Source organism: Schistocerca americana, chromosome 11 (assembly GCF_021461395.2).
Source record: "Schistocerca americana isolate TAMUIC-IGC-003095 chromosome 11, iqSchAmer2.1, whole genome shotgun sequence".
NCBI classification, from domain to species: Eukaryota; Metazoa; Arthropoda; class Insecta; order Orthoptera; family Acrididae; genus Schistocerca; species Schistocerca americana.
The window spans coordinates 168,997,845-169,021,771 of NC_060129.1; the positions used below are offsets into that span (position 1 = coordinate 168,997,845).

Consider the following 23,927-nt stretch of genomic DNA (forward strand, 5'->3'; position numbering starts at 1 on the left):
TAGACTACAAATGGATGAACTGTTGCTTGACTGTTTTCCCAGTGAAAGCCTTGCACTGCATCTTGAACAATAAATGAATAGTTTTCAGCAAAATCCATTAGTATTATGAATTCGCCTTCTTTCAAATCAGTTTTGAGAGCTTTCAGGTGCTGGCTTTGATGCTTGGCAATGTAGTGATGACAAGACAGGTTCCAAATTTTTGCTGCAATATCTTCAACATACTCTTCTGTTGAAAGCTGCTTTGTTTCTAAAGTATCCCTGTCGGTATGAATCCATTGTTTGTACTCAATCAGTTCTTCAGGGTCATTATCTTCAAAATATGTTGCAATAACTGCTTCTACACCTTCTGGACCAGGGCAGTTTTCACAACGATGAAGCATACAATCCTTGTTTTCCAAGCTGCAAACAGCTTTGCTAAGAATTTCCTTGTAGTCTTCATTGATTGATGCACCAGTGAGCATAAGCTTGACATTTTGGTGTATTGTACAGACACAAACTGAGTGCATTCCAGCAGAGCCAACTGTAACACACCATTTTGGTCTAAGCTCGCAAAACTTTGAGAAGCCAATTTCTGGTCCATTTTGCTTCTGATAAGACACGTACATTTCCTTCAAATTGCAAAGCAACAACCGCTTTTGCTTGTACACCTTTGTTCCTGAAATTCTCACAGGCACACAGTCTTTCTTCCCTGGACAAAGTCTGCTGAATTCGTCATCTTGAAAAAAGTCATGTACTTTCTGAACAACTTCATCTGAAAGCTTCCTTCCTTGCCGATTTGCTGGAAAAGCTAGAACACCTTGCTCATTCTTCAGTTTTCTTGCTTGCCTTACCATTCTTTCTGATACATTAAATGCTGTTGTCGTATCTTTAATTGTCCAGCTTCTTGGAACCAAGGTCAATATTTGAACTTTTGTCCTACGATTTGACACTTTACATTTTTCTTTCAACTCTTCTATAAGATTATCAAGATCTGCACAATTATTGCATGGGCGACTTTTACTTGAACTTGGCTGTTCATCGTAATTGATTCCTACAGCAGCAGCAATTTGATTCCCAATTAAACTTTGTGCATCCAAGATCTTTCTTTTTGCATAGCTTTGCTTATCTCTTTTACTTAGTTGTCTTCTTTTCAATGGTGAAGCACCAATAAATGATAAACTTTTGTTGATGGCTGGTTCAGTTTCATCCGTTGTGAAATCTTGTTCAGATTGGGTTGATAGTGATGATGAATCTTCTAGCTTTTGGTTCAGTGCCGACATGCAGCGAGGGCAAAGCTTCTGACCAGGTTTTATATCAATCACTTCTTTTTTCTTTAACAGGCAAAGTTTGGCAGCTGTTTCATTATCAAGCAGTCTAAGTCCAGCTTTTACATTGTGATTCCTCTTCTTGAATGGATTGCAACATTTCTTTTGCATCGCTTGATATTCATGTAGGAAGAGGGCTTCATGGTGGAAGCAAATGATGGAATTTTCGTCAAGTTTGGCTTCTGAACGCGAAACAAGCAATTTCTGGTCACATTCTGTGAAATCACTAAACGCTTTGAATCCAGTCTTCTTAGCATAGAAGATAACATGGCACTTCGATGCAGCAGCATCTTTTCCAATTGAACAGGGGGCCAACGATTCTTCTTCTTCATTAACTTCTGACATCTCTCACTGGCCAATCACTGAATAAAACACGAATGAAATATCCAATTATATCAGTAATTCTAAGCGACTATTAAGATTCAAATTCCTAGAAATGAAGAAAAATTAGTGCATCGCGCATACAAAATATAACAACTTTGATGTGAGTTAATGAGTACTTAATGGTCGCGTTGCAAAAAAAACAAATGTCAGTCTTGTAGAGCAAGAGTTTCTCTTTTAGGTGATACTATTCACAAGCAGATTCAGGCCAACTATTTTTTAGTAATTGGCTTGAAACTTTGGTAAATTTTACCGTTTGTGCTGACACTGCCTAATTTGAAGAGATACTGCAGGGCGACCATATGGCCTGGATCATTGCAAATCCGGCTGCATTATGTCTAGCACAAGCATGAAGCTTGGCCAAAAGTTCAAGTCCATATCTTCAACTGCAAGGAAATCATTGCAGTCTTAATATTGGTCAAAATTTGTCGCGTTGTGTCACGACAAATTTTGAAGTATACTTTGAGTCGAGTTATTTGACCGGGGTTTGCATGAGTAATGTTATACATAATTTCGTTGGAATCAGCAAAAAAAACTGTACAGGGTCGCATCTTACTAACCATTCTTATGAATTAGTTTCGATTTTATTAGACTCCAAATATGACATTTTTTTTATGTTGCATGCACACGGACTAAGTACACTTCAGACAAGGGGGTCTAGATCAGCAGCTATTGCAGCTAGAGGCCTGAAATCTTGGGAAACTTACTTCAACACTTGACTAAAGCTACAGTTAAAATTTGACGAAAATTGGAGACCATGATGGTGGGAACTTTTTTCAGTTTTAGACCACTTGGTGTGGAATGACCCATTTTCGTTTTTGTGACAGAGTTACAGATATATGAATGAAACAAATTCAGTGACTGAAAATACACAATAGCAATAGCAAGGAAAGCCTGTCTCAAAACAAGATAACATGAAACAAATTTAAGTATTAGGAAGTCTTCTCTGAAAGTATTTATTTCTAGTGTAGTCTTGTATAGGAATGAAATGTCAATGACAAACAGCACAGGACATAAGAGAGCAGGAGCTTTTGAAATGTGGTGCTACATATGAATGCTGAAGATCAGGTAGGTCAGCAAAGTAACTAATGCTGTAGTACTGAATTGAGTCGAGGTGGAGATATCTGTATGGAACAACTTGAACTAAAAGAACTTTTCACTACAGTAAGCAGGTTTGAATGAATATATGTTGCAGCAGTTTCGCAACGATGAAGCAAACTGACAACACAGACTAGCATGGAGAGGAGCATCAAACCAGGCTTCCCACTGAAGAGCACAACACCACACAAGTTCAAAAGAGAACTGTGAAAATACGTATTAGGCTTTCCTGTTACAAATGACATTGTTATCTCGAATTCAAGGACTAAAAATACGTCTCAGCTGCACGATAAGTAGCGAGACTCACGTAAACACGCTTCTATTCCTACAGTACCTATAGAACTTTATCTTTCATAAATATGGATGCACTCGTATAGATATTATGCCAGCTGGTACAGATCGGGAGCAATTTTTCATTTTTCTCCTAAAGCAGCAATTACAAATAGTATGCAACATTGATAGGTAAACAATGAAATTGGTAACAACTGTCAAATATGTAGGGGGTAACAGACACTGTTATCTGGTTTCAATAGAAAACAATTTACAACTACTCTTATAAAAACTGGGTGCTTAAATAGATCATTAATTCATCAGTTATTAAATATGATGAAATCAATTTCAAAAGAAATATTTCCTGCTTGGGTAAACAAAAGCTAAATTAAGGACCTGCTCATTAATTTCACGAATGTGCATTACAGAGACTGTCACCTTCATATGTGGTACTAATTTACGTGCATTTAATTGTAAGACCAAAGACTACTACTAACCAAAGTCATTCAAACACATAGTAAAACCAATAATACTTCACAGAGAAGAGTGAACACAAAGTGTTCCAAATGGTGCGAACTTAAGGATCGGTACCTGGGAACTGGCAACCAATCTGTAACACTGTTATTATTGCTAATTTATCGGGGCTCGTAACGTACTAATTTATGTAGGTTACCAATTATTAACAAGACCAGTACACACACAACCTGAGGTGCCACCCCACATCTCAGTATTTGCTCTAGCAAAAAAGCTTGATGGAATCTGGTGCAGAGGACTGGTAGTGGCACACAGAAACACGCAACAATACCCCACCAAGGGGTCAACCCCTCACAGCTCCACGACTGTGCCTTGCTGACTTACTCTGCCTTCCACATCCCCAAAAACTTCCTCCAGCCTCCATGGAAACAGGTTACTTCTAAACACACACCCCACAACCTTCAGGGCAAAACTCTGAGCCCTGCAGAAATGTCAGTACTGTCTAAAGGCCTTACCTTTAGTGCAGAATCTACTTCAACCATGCTGGCGTCATGAAGGACCGTTTTTCCTTTACGTGTTCTTTGCAGTTGAAACATTCTTTGTCACACACCCCACTGTCACCAGCCAACCAACCCCACATACAACCTTGTTTTTAGAACAGTTCCAATCTCCCTCCAACTGTCATCCTCCTCCCCTTCGACTCAAGTTATCCCTCAGTTATCTTTCAGGAATCCCCCTCACCTAAGCCTCTGCTAACTGTTTCCCACCACCTCTCCCTCACTCTCGCCCCTCTCTGTCTCTCTCTCTCCCCTTCTCCACCACCACCTTCATCTCCTCCCCCTCCCCTCCCCTCCATTGATCCACCTCTATCCACTATACGGTCTCTTTAATTCATCCATTTTCCTCACTATCACCTACAACTACCCAGGCAACTACTTTTGATAATCAATAGTTAGTAATCAATCTCACTGCTACACCATGCTTATACATTTCGGTGCGCCCCCCCCCCCCCCTCCTCTCTCTCTCCCAGTGTGTGTGTGTGTGTGTGTGTGTGTGTGTGTGTACTCCTACCAGGATAAGACCAAGAGCTCAAAAACTAATGTTATTTGTTTTTTATAGTGTGTTTCTGTGTGCCACAAGTCAATCCTTTTTAAGTAAGTGGTTGCCTTTCCCTTATTTTATATACTTTTCCAGCCAAGGAGTTCGATTATTGTTATATATCTTACAATGGTTTAATGTGTCTTCAAACACTTCTATCTGTGTGATACAATATTCTGAGAGAGATATTCTTCATGTATCTCTTTGTATTTCTGTTTCACATCAAGAGCACGAACAATGCAACAGTCAGACGACAGTATATTTGATGAAATATTGCATATCTGATTCCATTGTGTTTATTCAAAGTTGGTTGTAAAAAATAAAACAACTTGACGACTATTATTTATTACGTTAAAACTGTTCACTTCCTTGTTAATCTATACCAACCAAACGCACGCGCACGCACACGCACACGCACACGCGCACACACACACACACACACACACACACACACACACACACACACAGATGTTACATGTGAAATATAACGTTTCATGACTGAAGTTAATAAACAATGTCACATTGAGAACTCTGCTTGCAGAGGGATTTTCATAATAACTGAAATATTTTTATATAATGAATTAAGACTTTTAGAGAGTATATTCCAGTAGACGTAAAGATAAAAAAAGTACTGTGATATGTAGCTCTCACCTCTTCAGCTGCTGCATATGTGGACTCCTCAGGATCATCTGCTGGTTCCTCCTTCACTATTGTGATTTCACATCCCTGGAACAGGTAAGTTTGACATTCTGAGTAAGCACCAAAAGTAGTTAGAGTAATAACAAATTTTGAGAAATTTGAGAAATGTAACTGCAAATCAAAGTCAATAACAAATATTAACTACGTGGCCACAGTGTTCACATCTCTTGACAGGATTGTTAATACACACTCACTCAGTATTTCCTTATGGCTTCATCTTCTGGTGGTAATGCAGCTAACATCAAAGAAGTACATATTCTACAGAAATATCCAATAAGGATTTTGTGTTAAACTGACAGCCAAGCCTTTTATAGGAAGCCTGGTACAAGACCTTGGGACTCACATTCATGTGCCAATACTTTTACACCCCATTGGTTTTTTAATATTGATAACAAGAATAAATTCACAGCCACAAACAAGAACAACAAGGAAGGAACATTAGGGTCAAATCGCCCATCAACACTGGTACGATTACAGACAGAGCAAGCACTAATCTCACGTAGACTGTGGAAGAAAACCAGACTTGTTATTTTCAAAGGAACCGCCGCAGAACTTGTATTAAGTGATTTCAGAAAACAATAGAAAACATAAATCTAGAGGACAGGACAACAAAAAAATCCAAGCCTGGTGTCTTCCCACTACACTCCCTTGCTCAGTCACAACACTGCAGGTAAAAATAATTTTGGTACAGACTGTACGAACCTCTCTATGGTTCAGAATGGAGTTTCACATTCTGGTCCACAACGATGCAACAGGCTGCTGGTAGAACTCAGACGGGGGATTAGAAACCACCTGATTTTCAAAACACAAGCAAAGATTGCATTATTAGCTGCTCCTCCCCATAATTTATCGAAGTATTTGGACAAGGGGATGCAAGTTCCACATGCTTGCAATGTCCATATTTTAGCTTTTGACTTTTGCAATATACAGACAGTGGACATAACCTTTGTGAAGCTATAAAAATGCTTAGTTTGAGTTACTGGATGAAAACAGCAGCTGAGTAGTAACAGCTGCTGAGTAGTATAGTATTTCACGTGGAATGGCAATTTCTACGAACAGCTGGAGGGCATCGCCATAGGTAGACCTCTTAGTCCAGTCGTGGCCAACTTCTTCATGGGACATTTCGAAGCACAGGCACTGGAGTTGGCGACTTGCAAACCTAAGGTGTGGTACAGGTACATCGATGATACTTTTGTTGTGTGGAGCCACGGTGAAGAACAGCTCGGTGACTTCCTAAGGCACTTGAACAGCCTCCATGCCAACATTAAATTTACCACGGAAGTAGAAAAGGACAAAAAACCCATTTTTAGATGTGCCGCTCACAAGGGATGGCAAAAACCTGGGTTACAGCATGTATCGAAAACTGACACACACGGACCGATACCTGCACAAACTATCAAACCACCACCCGAGCCAGAAAAGAAGAAATGTCGGGTACGGCCTTTCTGCCATGCATTCTCAGAGTGACAGACAGAATCGGCTACATATAACACAAATACGGCGTAAAGGTGATTTTCAAACGGACAAGGAAGATCAAAGAGTGTCTTAGATCAGCAAAGGAGAAAAGGGACCCACTTGCAAATGTCGGGAATATATCGCATACCGTGCGCATGCAGAAAGGTTTATGTCGGAATGACTGGACGATCGATCGACACCAGGATCACAGAACATAAGCGACATTGCACATTGGGGCAGGTGGAGAAATCGGCCGTGGCAGAGCGCACACTGAGCGAGACCGACCAAGTAATAAAATTCACCTACACGGAAGTTCTGGCTGTAGAGAAGCACTATCACACCCACTTGTTCAGAGAAGCTGTAGAAATACAAAAACACGCAAACAGTTTCAACAAGAAAGAGGAAAGCCTTAAGGTATACGGACCCTGGCTGGCTTCTCGTACTGCAGCGAACAACCGTCGCAGGTAGCAAGAGGAGAACTGCACCGGAAATGACCGCGGAGAAGCCCTCGGACGTTGGTGCACCAGGTACATATAGTCTGCGGCCGCGAGCTCGGCTCCAATTCACCACCGGCAATGGAGGGTGAAGCTTTGACAATGCCAGCCACTCGTGCTGGCGAAACGTCAATAAAATCATCAGACGAACATCGGCCGAAGAACCCGAGACAGAAACCAATCGGCAATTTACTGCTCAAATGTTTGGCATCTGTATCAGGTCTGATTAAAGAAAGACATCAAAGCAATTCAGAGGAGGGCTGCTAGATTTCATACTGGCAGGTACAAACAACATGCAGGTGGAAGGTACAAACAACACACAATTGTTATGGAGATATTTCGAGAACTCGTATGGGAATGTCTGTAGCGAGGGACACTACTGAGAAAATTTAGAGAACTGGCATTTGAGGTTGACTGTAGAATGATTCTACTGCCTCTAACATACATTTCGCGAACGGACCACGTACATAAGATACGAGAAATTAGGTTTCATAGAGAGGCATACAGACAGTTGCTTTTCCCTCGCTCTGTTTGCGAGTGGAACAGAAAAGGAGATGACTAGTAGTGGTACAGGGTACCCTCCACCACACATGTAAGGTGGATTGCGGAGTACTGGTGCAGGTGTAGGTGTACGTGTAGTCCCCATAATCGGCATGAGTAGACTAGTGCTAGTCATAATTCATTCTTTGTATACAACAATGATTGCTCACGGTCGTTAATGTATAAACTGACTAATTCTGGATCCCTGAGGGTATCCTTTGTAATGAGATTTGCAGAAAATGATGTGTGAATGAATTAGAAAATAAGCGGGTAGAGCTGCTCATTGAACTCCAGATGGAGAAAATTGAAACACACTTTATAATCCAAAGTATGTCCATATTAGTAAAAGTGAAGCAACATATCACTGCTGACAAATACACATCTCACAAAATTTGATATCTTATAGAGGCTTACACAACGGTCATCCTTCCTCCACACAACACAGATATGAAAGAGTCACGTGGTTAACAGATGGGCTGCAATAAGTACTCTCATCAAAACAAAATAAGGCTGTTTACTTAGTACAGATGTAGTGTTCACTCGGCAGACGTAACTAACAAATGTATTGTGTAATGCAGATATCCAGAACTTTGCTAAGGCCTCTAGAAAGACACTGAAAGCCTCACAATGTACTTCCTTAGCAATACACTTACTCCCAGATGGTATTTGTTATTAATATAAAATTGAACAATGGAAAATCCAGGATGGAATGTAACAATATTATGAAAAGGAAAGTTGCTACTCACCATACAGCAGAGATGCTGAGTCGCAGATAGGCACAACAAAAAGACTCTCACAATTAAAGCTTTTGGCCATTAAGACCTTCATCAACAACAGACGACAGACACACACTCATACTCACACAAACGTAACTCACACATATGACTGCAGTCTCAGGCAACTGAAGCCACACTGCCTGATTACAGTTGATTTTAATTTGTAATGTTGTTGTTTTCTTTAGTGTGAAGAGTGGTTTGAAGCAGCTCTCCACACAACTCCGTCCTGGGCAAGCCTTTGTATGTCTGAGTTACTAACGCAACCGCACCCACTTTAATCACATTACTGTATTCAAGCTTTGGTCTCCCTGCAAAATTCTTTTCCACCACATTTCTCTGCGGTATCAAACCATCAATTCCTTCATGCCTCAGACTGTGTGGTATCAATTGAACCGTTCTTTCAATCAACTTTGATCGTGAATTTCTTTTATGCTCAATTCAATTCAGTACCTCTTTATATGTTATTTGATCAATCCACCTAATATTAGGGATTTTTCTAGAGCACCACATCTTCAAAAGTTTATATTTTCTTCTTTTATGAAGTGCTTATCATTCATGTCTCACTTCCCCACAAGGCAAGGCTACACCCCAGATAAATACCTTCAGAAAAAGACTTCCTCACACAAACTGTAGTAGTAGTAGTAGTAATAGCTTTATTCATCTGTAGATCTCTTTTCACAAGGTTAAAGGACATGTCAAAGTATTTACAAGTTTAGACCAATTTAAAATAAGCTAGTTCGTATACACATATATTTACAAACTTCTGGTTAGAGACAATCATTAGATTTATTCCTGGTATACAATACTTTTTCTACAAATAACTTATTAAATAATGTAATGCCACACTGTTCACTCATATCTCACTATCAGTCACTACACACACTATTCACACATTGTTTCATAACACATAAAACGTCTCACACACACACACACACACACACACACACACACACACACACAAACACACAGGTGATCTCTGGGTCATTTTCTGTACCGCAACTTCCCATTTGCTATCCTGAAAAACTGAGTCAGCATCCCTCCATAATGAGTGAGATGTTGAGCTCAGAAAGAGGAAGAGGTATTAGTATTGTGCCATGCATAGCATGGGGGTAAGTATTTCTAGACAGGAAAAAAAGAAGAAAAAAACATAAAGTGAAGGTGTTAGGTGGAATGTTAGATATTTTATAATCATTATTAGTATTATTTATTTGTATAACATTTCATTTTTTATCAAACCCCTACTCTGTTTTAGCTAAGTAATCTTTCAATGTATAAAACGTATTGCATCTTGTTGTAGATGTGATCTTCAGTCCTGAGACTGGTTTGATGCAGCTCTCCATTCTACTCTATCCTGCGCAAGCTTCTTCATCTCCCAGTACCTACTGCAGCCTACATCCTTCTGAATCTGCTTAGTGTATTCATCTCTTGGTCTCTCTCTTCGATTTTTACCTTCCACACTGCTCTCCAACAATAAATAGGTGATCCCTTGATATCCCAGAACATGTCCTACCAACCGATCCCTTCTTCTGGTCAAGTTGAGTCACAGATTTTCTTCTCCCCAATTCTGTTCAGTACCTCCCCATAAGTTACGTGATCTACCCATCTAATCTTCAGCATTCTTCTGTAGCACCACATTTCAAAAGCTTCTATTCTCTCCTTGACCACCCTATTTATTGTCCGCATTTCACTTCCATACATGGCTACACTCCATACAAATACTTTCAGAAATGACTTCCTGACAATTAAATCTATACTCGATGTTAACAAATTTCTCTTCTTCAGAAACGATTTCCTTGCCATTGCCAGTCTGCATTTTATATCCTCTCTACTTCGACCATCATCAGTTATTTTACTCCCTAAATAGCAAAACTCCTTTACTACTTTAAGTGTCTCATTTCCTAATCTAATCCCCTCAGCATCACCCGATTTAATTTGACTACATTCCATTATCCTCGTTTTGCTTTTGTTGATGTTCATCTTATATCCTCCTTCCAAGACACTGTCCATTCCGTTCAACTGCTCTTCCAAGTCCTTTGCTGTCTGTGAGAGAATTACAATGTCATCAGCGAAGCTCAAAGTTTTTATTTCTTCTCCACGAATTTTAATACCTACTCCGAATTTTTCTTTTGTTTCCTTCACTGCTTGCTCAATATACAGATTGAATAACATCGGGGACAGGCTACAACCCTATCTCACTCCCTGCCCAACCACTGCTTCCCTTTCATGTCCCTCAACTCTTATAACTGCCATCTGGTTTCTGTACAAATTGTAAATAGTCTTTCGCTCCCTGTATTTTACCCCTGCCACCTTCAGAATTTGAAAGAGAGTATGCCAAGCAACACTGACAAAAGCTTTCTCTAAGTCTACAAATGCTAGACATGTAGGTTTGCCTTTCCTTAATCTACCTTCTACGATAAGTCGTAGGGTCAGTATTGCCTCATGAGTTCCAACATTTCTACAGAATCCAAACTGATCTTCCCCAAGATCGGCTTCTACCAGTTTTTCCATTCGTCTGTAAATAATTAGCGTTAGTATTTTGCAGCCGTGTGTTATTACACTGATAGTTCAGTAATTTTCACATCTGTCAACACCTGCTTTCTTTGGGATTGGAATTATTATATTCTTCTTGAAGTCGGAGGGTATTTTGCCTGTCTCATACATCTTGCTCACCAGACGGTAGAGTTTTGTCAGGGATGGCTCTCCCATGGCTATCAGTAGTTCTAATGGAATGTTGTCTACTCCCGTGGCCTCATTTCGGCTTAGGTCTTTCAGTGCTCTGTCAAACTCTTCATGCAGTATCATATCTCCCATTTATCTTCATCTACATCCTCTTCCATTTCCATAATACTGTCCTCAAGTACACCACCCTTGTACAGACCCTCTATATACTCCTTCCACCTTTTTGCTTTCCCTTCTTTGCTTAGAACTGGGATTCCATATGAGCTCTTGATATTCAGACAAGTGGTTCTCTTTTCTCCAAAGGTCTCTAATTTTCCTGTAGGCAGTATCTATCTTACCCCTAGTGAGATAAGCCTCTACATCCTTATATTTGTTCTCTAGCCATCCCTGCTTAGCCATTTTGCACTTCCTGTCTATCTCATTTTTGAGACATTTGTATTCCTTTTTGCCTGCTTCGTTTACTGCATTTTTGTATTTTCTCCTTTCATCAATTAAATTCAATATTTCTTCCGTTACCCATGGATTTCACCTAGCCCTCGTCTTTTTGCCTGCTTGATCCTCTGCTGCCTTCACTACTTCATCCCTCAAAGCTACCCATTCTTCTTCTACTGTATTTCTTGCCCCCATTCCTGTCAATCGTTCCTTAATGTTCTCCCTGAAACTCTGTACAACCTCTGGTTCTTTCAGTTTATCCAGGTCCCATCTCCTTAAATTCCCACCTTTTTGCAATTTCTTCAGTTTTAATCTACATGTCATAACCAATAGATTGTGGTCAGAGTCCACATCTGCTCCTGGAAATTTCTTACAATTTAAAACCTGGTTCCTAAATCTCTGTCTTACCATTATATAATCTATCTGATACCTTTTAGTACCTCCAGGGTTCTTCCACGCATACAACCTTTTTTCATGATTCTTGAACCAAGTGTTAGCTATGATTAAGTTATGCTCTGTGCAAAATCCTACCAGGTGGCTTTCTCTTTCATTCCTTACCCCCAATCCATATTCACCTACAACGTTTCCTTCTCTTCCTTTTCCTACTATCCAATTCGAGTCACCCATGACTACTAAATTTTCGTCTCCCTTCACTACCTGAATAATTTCTTTTAACTCATCATACATTTCATCAATCTCTTCGTCATCTGTGGAGCTAGTCGGCATATAAACTTGTACTGCTGTGGTAGGCGTGGGCTTCTTGTCTATCTTGGCCACAATAATGGGTTCACTATGCTGTTTGTAGTAGCTTACCCGCACTCCTATTTTTTATTCATTATTAAATCTACTCCTGCAGTACCCCTATTTGATTTTGTATTTATAACCCTGTATTCACCTGACCAAAAGTCTTGTTCCTCCTGCCACTGAACTTCACTAATTCCCACTATATCTAACTCTGTATTGCACAACATGTACTATTTAGCTACCTTTTTTTAGCAATTTCTTTAATCTCTTTTGGTAATTTATTGTACAGTTTTATTCCTTGGTAGAGAATGCTGTTTTGAGTTTTATGTTTATTTTTTCTTGGTAAATGTAAGTTGAGTCTATCTCTTGTTGCATGGTCATGGATAGAGCTGTTTGTGCAGTAATTACCAATGCTATTTTTGATGAGTACAACTGACTGGTAAATGTATTCACATGGAGCAGTTAAAATCCCCGATATTCTGAACAGATCTTTACAATGAGCTCGACTAGTATTTTTGGTTATTATTCTTATGGCTCTTTTATGGAGTTTGAAAACTGTGTTCCTATTTTGTGTGTTTGTCCCCCAAAAAAGAATCCCATAGCTAAGAACTGAGTATACATATGAATAATATATAACTAAAAGACACTGCATGTTACACACTGATTATAGAATTCTAAGGGCATAACATGCTGATGACATTCTGTTTGCAAGTACCTTTGTGTTTACACCACTTCAACTGAGAATCAATATTCATTCCTAGAAATTTTGCATTTGTTACTTAGTCTATAGAGGTGCCATCTGCATTTAATTTAACATTGTCATTCTTTCCCCTCAAACTGAAATTCATGGCATTAGTTTATGTTCAATGTCACTTTGTTGCTTACTGACCAACCATAAACTTCCTTGAGAGTTTAATTTGCTTTCTTGGCAAGGAGTTCTCTTGTTTTCTCAGTGACTATAATACTGCTGTCATCAGTGAAGAGAATTTTTTCACCATGAATAACACTACTGGGAAAGTGATTGATGTGTATCAGGAACAGTACTGGTCCTAAAATGCTAACTTGCGGAACCTCTATATTAATGTATTTTGGTTCTGATAAGTGTTTTACTAAATGTTTAGATCTATTTGAAGTATGTGTTGTCTCTACTCTTTGTACCCTATCTGCTAGGTATGATTGAAACCAGTCATTAGCTACCCCTCTTATTCCTAATGCTTCTAATTAATTTAATAGAACCTTGTGGTCGACTGTATCAAATGCCTTAGAAAGATCCAAAAATATGCCTGTGACACTCATCTTTATCAACAGCATCAAGTACAACTTTTGTGAATTCTACTATGGCTGACTCCGTATTTTTGCCACTTCGGAAACCAAATTGTGATTCGCTTAAAAGATTGTACTTATTCAGGTAATTTATTAATCTGTCTTTCACAACTGCTTCTACTATTTTTGAGAATGCTGACAGCAGGGAAATGGGCTGGTAATTTTGTATGTCTTCTGCATTACCTTTCTTACGCAGTAGTACAACTCTTGCCTGTTTTAACGGATCTGGAAATGTCTCTGATGTGAAGGATTCATTTCTTATATTTGTTAAGGGGCCTTGTATAATCCCTATGCATTGTTTCAGTACTCACATTGGTACTTCACCTGAGCCTACTGACATTTAATTTTTTTAGTTTTTGAGCAGTTTTATTGACTTCATTCTCTGTGGTTGGCAGTAACATCTCTGTATTTAGTGCAACAGTATTTACCAGTGTTATATTTGTTTTGAGGAATTTTTGCCGTAATTTCTCCGCAGTACTTGAACAATGCTCATTTACATAGTTTGGTAAGTGTTGTCGAGCATTTATTACCTTATTCGCCTCCCTTAGCAGTATGTTATTCTGCGTTCGTTTGCCTCTTCCTGTTTTCTTTTTTATAACATCCCAGATTGTTTTGCTTTTATTCTCAGCATTATACATTATTTTGTCATTAAATGACTTTCTTTGCAGCAATCAGCACCTTCCTATAGATCTTTTTGTATCTATCATAGAAATTTAAGAATTATGGATCATTGCGAATCTTTTTCATGGGACTGAGGTGTTTAAGTGTTTGGGAGGACTTCTTAATACCTACTGTTATCCATCTGTTTTTGTGAGATGTTGATACAGACATGCATACTTTTGGAAATGCCTTTTCAAAGTTCAATATCTGATATTAACAAATTATTCTTTTTTGGAAATGCTTGTCTTCCTGTTGCCAGTCTGAAATCCATATCTTCTCTACTTCAGCCCTCCAATTATTTTGCTGCTCAAATAGCAAAACTCATATACTACTTTTAGTGTTTCATTTTCTGATCTAATTCGCTCAGCATCAAGTGGTTTAATCAGACTATATTATATTATCCCTGTTTTACTTTTGTTGATGCGCGTCTTATAAAGTATTTCCAAGACAATATCCATTCCGTTCAAGTGCTCTTCAAAGCTCTTTGCTGTCTCTGACAAATATACAGTTTCATTTGCAATACCAGACATAAAAACAATTTGCAAACATAAAAACAATTTGCAAGCAGACATTATAATTTATGTTTGATTCAATGTATGCTTTGCTTCCATCCTCTGTTTCTAGAAATTACTTTTTTATGTAGAAAGGAAACTGAGAAGAATTTATGTGGTTATCTAGAAAGGACACTAAGAGCAAGTCTTGATAGGGAATTCGAGTTCTGAGAGTAGAAATAAAAAGTTTAAGGCTTGCCAATAATTTTGTCATTCTGTCAAATTGCGAAGAACTTGAAAAACTACTTGAGTTCAATAGACAGGGTCTTGACAAGTGGTTATATAAATAAAATTACAACAAGGGTAAGCAGAGCACAGTCAAATTAAGGCAGGTAATGCTGAAGGACCTTGCCATGGTTGCTTCTGCCTGTTAATGAATAAGATGATTGTCATTCTGGGATTTATGAAACACAGTGTGTCAGTGAATTAATTTGTTCATTCACTCATCGTCAAAAGCACAATCATAGAATATATAGAAACTAAGCATCTACTCTGATATGGTCACTTACAGCATATGCCAGACACGGGATGGCCAAAACGTGTATGGCAGCGGACTCCACATCAAAGAAGAAAGCGCGGTAGACCTACGAGATGCTGGAAAGACAACGTCAACGAAGCAATCACACAAGAGGTCTTAATGAAGGAGACTGGAATGACTGAACAATGGAGATTGGAATGCGAGAGGTGGCAGCAGCCGTAGAAAACTCGCTTAAAAAAAAATTAATGCTACTCTATCTAGATGTCATTTACTGAATAAAAATGAAAATAAATCTTCTTTACATACACTGAACCCTATAGAGAGAGAGGGAACTTATTACTACAGCATTAAACTGTGAAACCAATGTACCATAATCGGCAAGTGGTGAAATGTAGCTGCTACTACTCACTCAAATAGCTCCTCTATTGACTCACAAGGCTGAGTACACCCCGTATCTGTCCTCCCATCGAGGAAAACACCTTGGCAGTACCAGGAATCGAACCGAGTTCCTCCACGTGGCAGCCACGTGTGCTGACCACTCGACTACAGAGGATGACAAATCATGTAAGTACTACCATTTTACAATGACAAAATGTAAGGGTAACCGTCCTATATTCCATTTTATCCCAATCAGCAGGACAGCCACCACAGCAGAATGCTCGGTGCCCCTGATGTGATTCATTATGAGTATAAATTAGCTTAATATGTGTTGAGCATTGCTGCTCATCTTGCACAGTAGCCATCCATTCACTTGTTCGTTCATTGTGTTTCATAGATCCAATCAGAAAGGAGATCTTCAGAGTTATGTATCAAGTCAAACGGTACACTATGAAAGGGAGAATCCAGTAAGCAACACATCAACAATTAACTATTGTCAAGCAGCTACAAACAATCTGTGTCGATTCTGTTCAATTTGCCCAAACTGAAATAGCAGGAAAGCACCTACTCTTAAGAAATTACCTACTATCTAAGTTATGATAAATGGCTGCCATTTTTCTACTGCCGCTCTCTTATTTTTTTAATACTGCACTGCCACTTATTAAGAATAGCAGTTATCTACAGTATAGAGTATTTTTCATGCTGAATAATACTACTTGTCCTTCAGTTAACAGGAATCTTTGATACTTGTACAAATACATTATTTTCTCTCAGCATGGCGAGCCCTGGCACAATATACATAATTTAGGAGTTAAGGTTAACAACTCACTGAAGACTGCCTTTTCAACACCAGTGTCTGTACTACTTAGTGAGTTGTTGCCTTTACTTCTTATATTATTTACATTTCACCAGGGGCTTCGTAATACTTGGAAAATAGTATTAAATTAAGGAGGTCTCACCTCTTCAGTTGCTGAATTCGCAGATTCATCAGGCTCTTCTATCGGTTCTTCCTTCACAATGATGTGCTCACACTCCTGGAACACAAGAATCTGAACACTAAGCTAGAACAACAAGCAGTTAGAGTAACAACAAACACTGAAGAGGTTTTAGAAATGTAATTTCAAATTAACATTAATAAAGAATATTAAAAAAATTGTTTCCACCAGCAGAAAGGTTTGTTAGTATACTTTCAATTAATTCTGCCAAATCCTGACAAAACATTCATGTACTCATCATCCGGGGCAACAACACAAACTAGCCTCTTATATAGTAAAAGTAACAACTCACAAAGTCGTGTCTTGTTTCTGTGCCATTTAACCATTAGGAGCAGCTATTAGTCAGTAAGTTGTGGATATTAAATTTGTTGTATGTGGTGTGCGGTTGCTAATTTCCTTTGCAAAATGCAATAAATTTGGATATGTATGCTACTTCTTCTATTCTTGTGTCCTTTAAGACTATGTCCACAGATTCTCAGCAATTCGAGTATCAGTAGTCAGTATGGAAGCCCTACCAGGTAGGGTCAGTAAAGGTTAGTGGAAGAATCCAAAGTGTGCCACCTTTTATCAAAGGATGCGTAGATAACCAAAATTGTATACCTCGTAACTTAAGAATTTGAAACTGAGAAATCCAAATACAAAAGTATGACAAAATAGCAACACTGAAACACTTGGAACAAGTCCAATTGTATTAAATAATTTAAGAAGTAAAGACAATGTTATGGTTTGTGGGGCGCTAAACTGTGCGGTCATCAGTGCTCATACAAAGTCCCATCTTTACGCAATCCAATCTAGCCACTTTCACGAATGCTGATGAAATGATGAGGACAACACCCAGTCCCCAGGCAGAGAAAAATCCCAACCCAGCCGGGAATTGAACTGGGACCCGTAAGAAGTAAAGGTAACAATGCTCAGTGTTTTGGTGATACGCCTTCTGACTATTCAGCACCTTAGCAAGTGATACCTTTACTTCTCATATTATTTGCATTCCACAAGAGCTTTCTATATCTAGAAAATACTTTTAAAATATGGAGCTCTCACCTCTTCAGTTGCTGAATACATAGATTCATCAGGGTCTTCTACTGGTTCCTTCTTCACAGTCATGTGCTCATACTCCTGGAACACAACAGTCTGACATGCTAAACTAGCACAAGAAGCAGTTAAGAGTAACAACAAATCCTTGTGAGCTTTCAAAAATGCAATTCCAAATTAACATCAATAAAGAATATTACAACAGCGGTGTTCACCTACAGAAGGAGTCGACAGCATACTTTCACCTAATTATGTCCTAAAGCATAAAATTATGGGCCAATGCAGCTGAAGCCAAATAAGTATTCACTCTACTTAAGTGTCAAGTAAGAACTGATAAATGGCCACCAAGCAGAATCCTAGGGATTCTTACATTCTTTTTTTGTACCAACACATTTATCCTGTAATAACAAGAGTGTGTTTAGGACAAACTATGAAATTCACAGCCATAATACACAAAAAACAAATGAAAAAGATTAGGGTTTAATGCCTTGTTGACAATGGTGAGGTCATTATAGGCACAGAAAGTGCTCCGACTCGGGGACATTGTGGAAGGAAACTGTTCCATCTTTCTTAAAGAGACCATGCCAGCATTTGCCATCTGCTGTTTTGGAAAACGAAAGAAAGCAAATGTGGACGACTAGATGGCAAACAAACTGGTGTCTTCAACAACACAAGCCCAATGTCTTCCTATCCTGTCCCCCAGCTTAGTCACAACATTGAAATTAGAAATAATTTCTGCACAGACAGTGTGGGGCCACCTATGTAGTATGTAGCCAGTCAGTCAGTGCACGGACTTCCATACAGAGGAGTTGGGTTCGATTCCTGTTACTGCCGGGGATCTTTCGTCAGTGGAAAGACGGGAAGGGGATGTAATCAGCATCGAGATGTCAACTGAGGAGCTTCTCGACAAGTAGCAGCAGCTGTAGGCCACGAAAAGTAGCGAAGGCCGGGAGAGAGGCGTGCTGATCGCACGACCCTCCGATCCACATCCAACGCCACTGGCAGAGGATGGCATGGCGGTCAGTTGGTAACAACAGGCCTGCCAGGTCCTGCGGATGGAATTTTCAATATAGACTGTGTGTCCCTTTTTAGTCTATGGAATGGAGTGTTACATTCCAGTGCAAATGGGCGTAACTTGTTGACCGTCAACAAATAAGTGGTTTCGCTCATACCTGAAAAACAAAGTGCAACAGGTCCGAGATCTCTCAAACAAACTACTATCATACCATGAAACACCTTGCTAACCCTGAATACATTAATAATGGAGTCCCGCAAGGAAGTGTGCTTGGCCCAATACTCTTCTCAATATATATCTATTATTTTCCCTAGTGTATCACACACAGTGAAACAGAACTGTTTGCTGATGACAGTAGTATTCTAATCAGTATGCATCACCAAGTGTTACTAAATGACAAAGCTGAAGAAACATTCATGTATGTACACAGCTCGGCAGACAATGACAAATTACCCTTTTACAAAAAACAAAGAAGGTAGCGAAAACAAAATTTCTAGGGAGCTATACTGACAATAAGCAAAGTGGAATGAGCATATAATTGCCCTTGGGAAGCAACTAGTTTCAGTACGCTTTTCACTTGGGATAACACTTTTTTTTTTATGTAGTACCACGTGGATGAGAACAATTTACTTCGCATATATTCATTCTGCAATTGGTAATGGGATAATGTGCTGGGGAACAACTGATCAGAATATACCTCCAATCTTTAGCTAAAAAAAAAAAAAAAAAAAAAATGACAAAAGTAGCAAGAGCACTCACTGCTCCGAGTTTTTTAAATCTACAGGTATTCTGACTGTTTTGTGTGAATACATTTTGCAAACAGTGATCCACATGGAGAAAGACGTTGACCGGTAGCCAACGAACAGATCCCTACATCAACACGGATCCATATCTGGCCAGCACTTACATTTCAGTAGGAAAAACAAAGTAAGACCCAAAATAGTGTGCTATATAATGGAATTCAATTATACAATAAACTTCCACAGCAGATCAAAGACAAAACTTTAGTATGTGCCTTCAAGAATATCTTTAAAAAAATTTTGTTAGAAAAGTGTGTACACTGTGAAGGATTACCTAAAGTGATGGGTAAATTTTGTTGACAATTATACTACTGATTAATTATTGCAATTAAGAAGCACTTTACAATATGTTCAATAGAACAGCAAAATATTTTGTACAAACATGTAATGTTGTAAGACAAACAATTTGTGTGTCTATAAAGGGCATGCAATAAGTCACGCAACACATTATTTTCTCAGCCAATTTTCGTTTAAAATGTGGAATTTGTTGTGGTACATTGTGGAATATTCCCACTTGAGACCCTATAGTTTTATGAAATTCCAACAGATGTTGGTGGTATACGTAGCCTTCAAAATGGCATCTGTATCAGAGGTTTGTTACAAGGCGACAGCTGTCACCAAGCTTCTTTTGGCAGAAAACAGGACACTGCAGATATTCACAGGCACTTGCTCAATGTCTACGACGACCTGGCAGTGAACAGAAGCACAGTAAGTTGCTGGGCACGGCATTTGTCATCTTCGCAACAAGATCGTGCAAACCTGTCCGATTTCTGCGCCTCAGTAAATTGAAGAAATGACTTCAGCGTGTTCATCACCACAAAAATGCAAATGAACTTCCCCTTTTCTATGCGAATACAAGGCCTCACACAAACACACACACACACACACACACACACACACACACACACACACACACGAGAAACTCACAAAACTTTATTGAACTCTTCCTCATCAACCCTACAGCCTGGATTTCACACTTTCCGACTTTGATCTATCTGACCCAATGAATTATGCACTGAATGGGAAGCAGAATGTATATGATAGGGAGGTTATTGATTCGGCAAGACACTGGCTCCGACATTGATCACTGGAGTTTTATCATGTGGACACACAAGCAGTGGGGAATAATTTGGTGTACTGAAATGCTGAATAAAACCAAACTGTTTTTTTTTTTTTTTTTTAATGTGTTGCATTACTTATTGAATGCTCCTCATATTTGTGTGTTGTAATTGTATATGTTTACATATATTTGTGTCTGTATTGCATACATGTGTGTGTTGACAACATCAATAAGATTTATATTGTCTGCAGATGGACAAATAAATAAATCTATAAAATGAGTCAGACAGAAGATTTGAAACACACTGATATTCAAAACAAAGGAAAAGGTTACAGTATTACCCATTTCTCCTCATATCTCATTCAACTGATGTACAAGGGTCACTGAAAAAAAAGAAAAAAAATAAGGTGGTGCCTGCATAATTAAAACTGCTGAAGGGACCAAAATCCCATTGTTTACTGAAGAAGGTGTGGTCCCTACACGAGCGCCAACGCCCAAAATTCACTTCTAGAGGGTCACAGGCAAACATCTGTATGCCGACAGGGCAAGCACGTGTACATGTTGCCTGTCCACTGAAAACAGAGGCTTCAGAAGGAGAGCAAATTGGTGTTGTGCATTTCTTCACAGCAGGAGTGCTGGGAATGTAAATTCATCAAAAAATGGCACAAGTGTAAGGGGAGTAGAGCACGTCCGATGCAAGTCCAATGCTCAATCCAATCCCTGGGATGATGGCTGCCACTGTAGCTTGCCAGTCTCGAGTAACCTGTCAGACAATGGTACCAGTAGTGTTGTGCAGCATTCCAGATCACGCGTCATTGGCTGATGGTATCCATCCTTGCTTGAATCACTTGTGCCACAACTTTACCCTCGCATTCGGCACTAAATGCTCTTCACTCACTTGTGCCATTATTTGATGAATTCCCATTCGCTACACTTCTTCCACTGTCACAAAATGTGCTACATCCCTTTGCTCTTCTTCTGACGCCTCCATTTCACCATGGACATTTGACATGTGCTTTGCTCTGTTTTCATGTGGGTGTGCACCTGTGTACCTCTAGCAGTGACTTCAAAGCCTCAGCACTCTAAAAACTGCATCGGAGTAGCGATTTTTTTTCTTTGGACGAGCAGAGGATTTTCTTCAAAGTACATGCTTTTATACTAAAATATGTATTTAAAGTAATGTAGTGATGGTAGCCAACATTATTAGCGTAAGTTGATTACTACTAGCATAATTTGCTGTTAGTATAATCTACAGACAGTAGTGGATGTTTCTGGTTGTTAATGTATGAACTGAGACACCATCGAACTCATGAGGGTGAAGCTTAATTAAAGACTACTACAATCACTTTTAAAAATCAAAGTCTGTCCAAGAACCAAGCAAAATATCCCTACCACACACATTCATCTCATGAAATATTATCTCTAATAAACACTAAGCACACAGTAAAGATCATGCACACAAAATTCACCCCTTCTCCACACCATTCGAATACAAAGTGCTCAATGGGTGTGCTACTTAAGTACCACCATCCATGCACCGTAAGGCAGTCTGCAAAGTGCTGACTTGGCAAAAACAACTAATGAACACACAGATATCCAATAGCTTTGCACAGCCCTCTACAAAGACCTTAGAACCCTCATGCTGTACTCACTTTCAAATACACTGAGTCCTAGATGGTGTTTGTTAGTAATATAAAAAAAATCAGTTACAGCCAACTTTAATTTGCAACATTGTTGTTGTTGTTGTTGTTATGATATTCAACCTGAGGACAGGTTTGATGCAGCTCTTCTCGTTGCTCTATCCTATCCTGTGCAAGCCCCCTCATCTATGTATAACCATTGCAGTCTCTGTCCTCTTGAACCTGCTTACTGAAAGCAAGCCTCGGTCTCCTCCTAAAAAGTTTAGCTCCACACCTCCTACCATTTCACGACTGACAATTGCCTGATGCCTCACGATGTGTCACATCAGCTGATCCCTTCTTTCACCCAAGTTGTGTTCCCACTTGCTTTTTTCCCTAGTTTGACTCAGTATCTCCTCCTCCATTATTCGATCTACCCATCTAACCTTCAGCATTATTCTATAACGCCATATTTTCAAAAGTTTATGTTCTCTTCTTGTCTGAATTGCTTATTCTCCACATTTCACTCCTCCCAAACCTACACTCTGTACAGATACCTTCAGGAAATATAAGGTGTACAACTTTGCTTCCGCCATTTGCCGATAGGTGGCGAAAACGGTAAGTAGTGGTCGAAAGAAACAGATCGCAGACGTCAGGCAGTTGGCTTGGACTTTGGTCAACATAACCTCATTCAAACATTAGTCGATTTGTGTCTGCACCATAAAGTTGTTCTTGATTGAAAATGTCAGTTTACGAGCCTAATCCTCGTCATTTGTGGGAAGTTTTACTGTTTCGTTTCAATATGAAGAAATCAGTGGCTGAGTCTCATCGGATGCTCTCAAGTACGTGCGAGGATGCTATTAGCGAAAGTACGTGTTGTGAGTGGTTTCAACGCTTCAAGAACAGTGATTTTAACGTCGTACACCGGCACAATGGTGGAAGAGATAATGTTTTCGAAGATGCAGAATTGGAGACATTGCTGAGTGAAGACTCGTGTCAAACTCGAAAAGAACTGGCACGATTAGTGGGACTGACACAGCAAGCCATTCCAAAACGTCTCAAGGCTATGGGCACAATTCAGAAAGAAGGAACTTTGGTTCCGTGTGAGCTGAAACCGAGAGACGTTGAACGGAGTTTGTGCATTTGTGAACAGTTGCTTCAGAGGCAAAAACGGAAGAGATTTCTGCATCACATTGTGACCGGGAATGAAAAATGGGTTCATTACAGTAACCCTAAACCCAAAAAATCAAGGGGATATCCCGGCCATACTTCCACGTCGACGGCCAAACCGAATATTCACAGCTGCAAGATCGTGCTCTACATTTGGTAGGACCAGCTCGGCGTCGTGTACTATGAGGTGTTAAAACAGAGAGAAACAATCACAGATGCTTGTTATCGAACACAATTAATGCACTCGAGCGGAGCATTAAAATGGCTGCAATACAGCGTGAGGCACGATAAAGTTATGTCGCAGCACGACAACGCTCGACCCCACATTGCAAAAGAGGTCAAAACGTACTTGGAAACGTTAAAATGGGAAGTCCTACCCCACCTCATCATATGCTCCAGACA

General features: G+C 39.4%; 1 protein-coding gene across 2 annotated transcripts in view; it reads right to left on the minus strand.

Annotated features, from left to right (window-relative positions):
• The window catches only part of LOC124554164 (THAP domain-containing protein 8-like), a 75,502-nt gene that overhangs the window by 29,146 nt on the left and 22,429 nt on the right, over window positions 1-23,927 (minus strand). For both annotated transcript variants that reach the window (XM_047128237.1, XM_047128236.1), the window contains 2 exons: window positions 17,871-17,945; window positions 16,794-16,868 (listed from right to left, as the gene is read on the minus strand). In XM_047128237.1, the coding sequence (XP_046984193.1) occupies window positions 16,794-16,868; window positions 17,871-17,945 (150 nt within the window). The remainder of the gene's footprint in view (window positions 1-16,793; window positions 16,869-17,870; window positions 17,946-23,927) is intronic.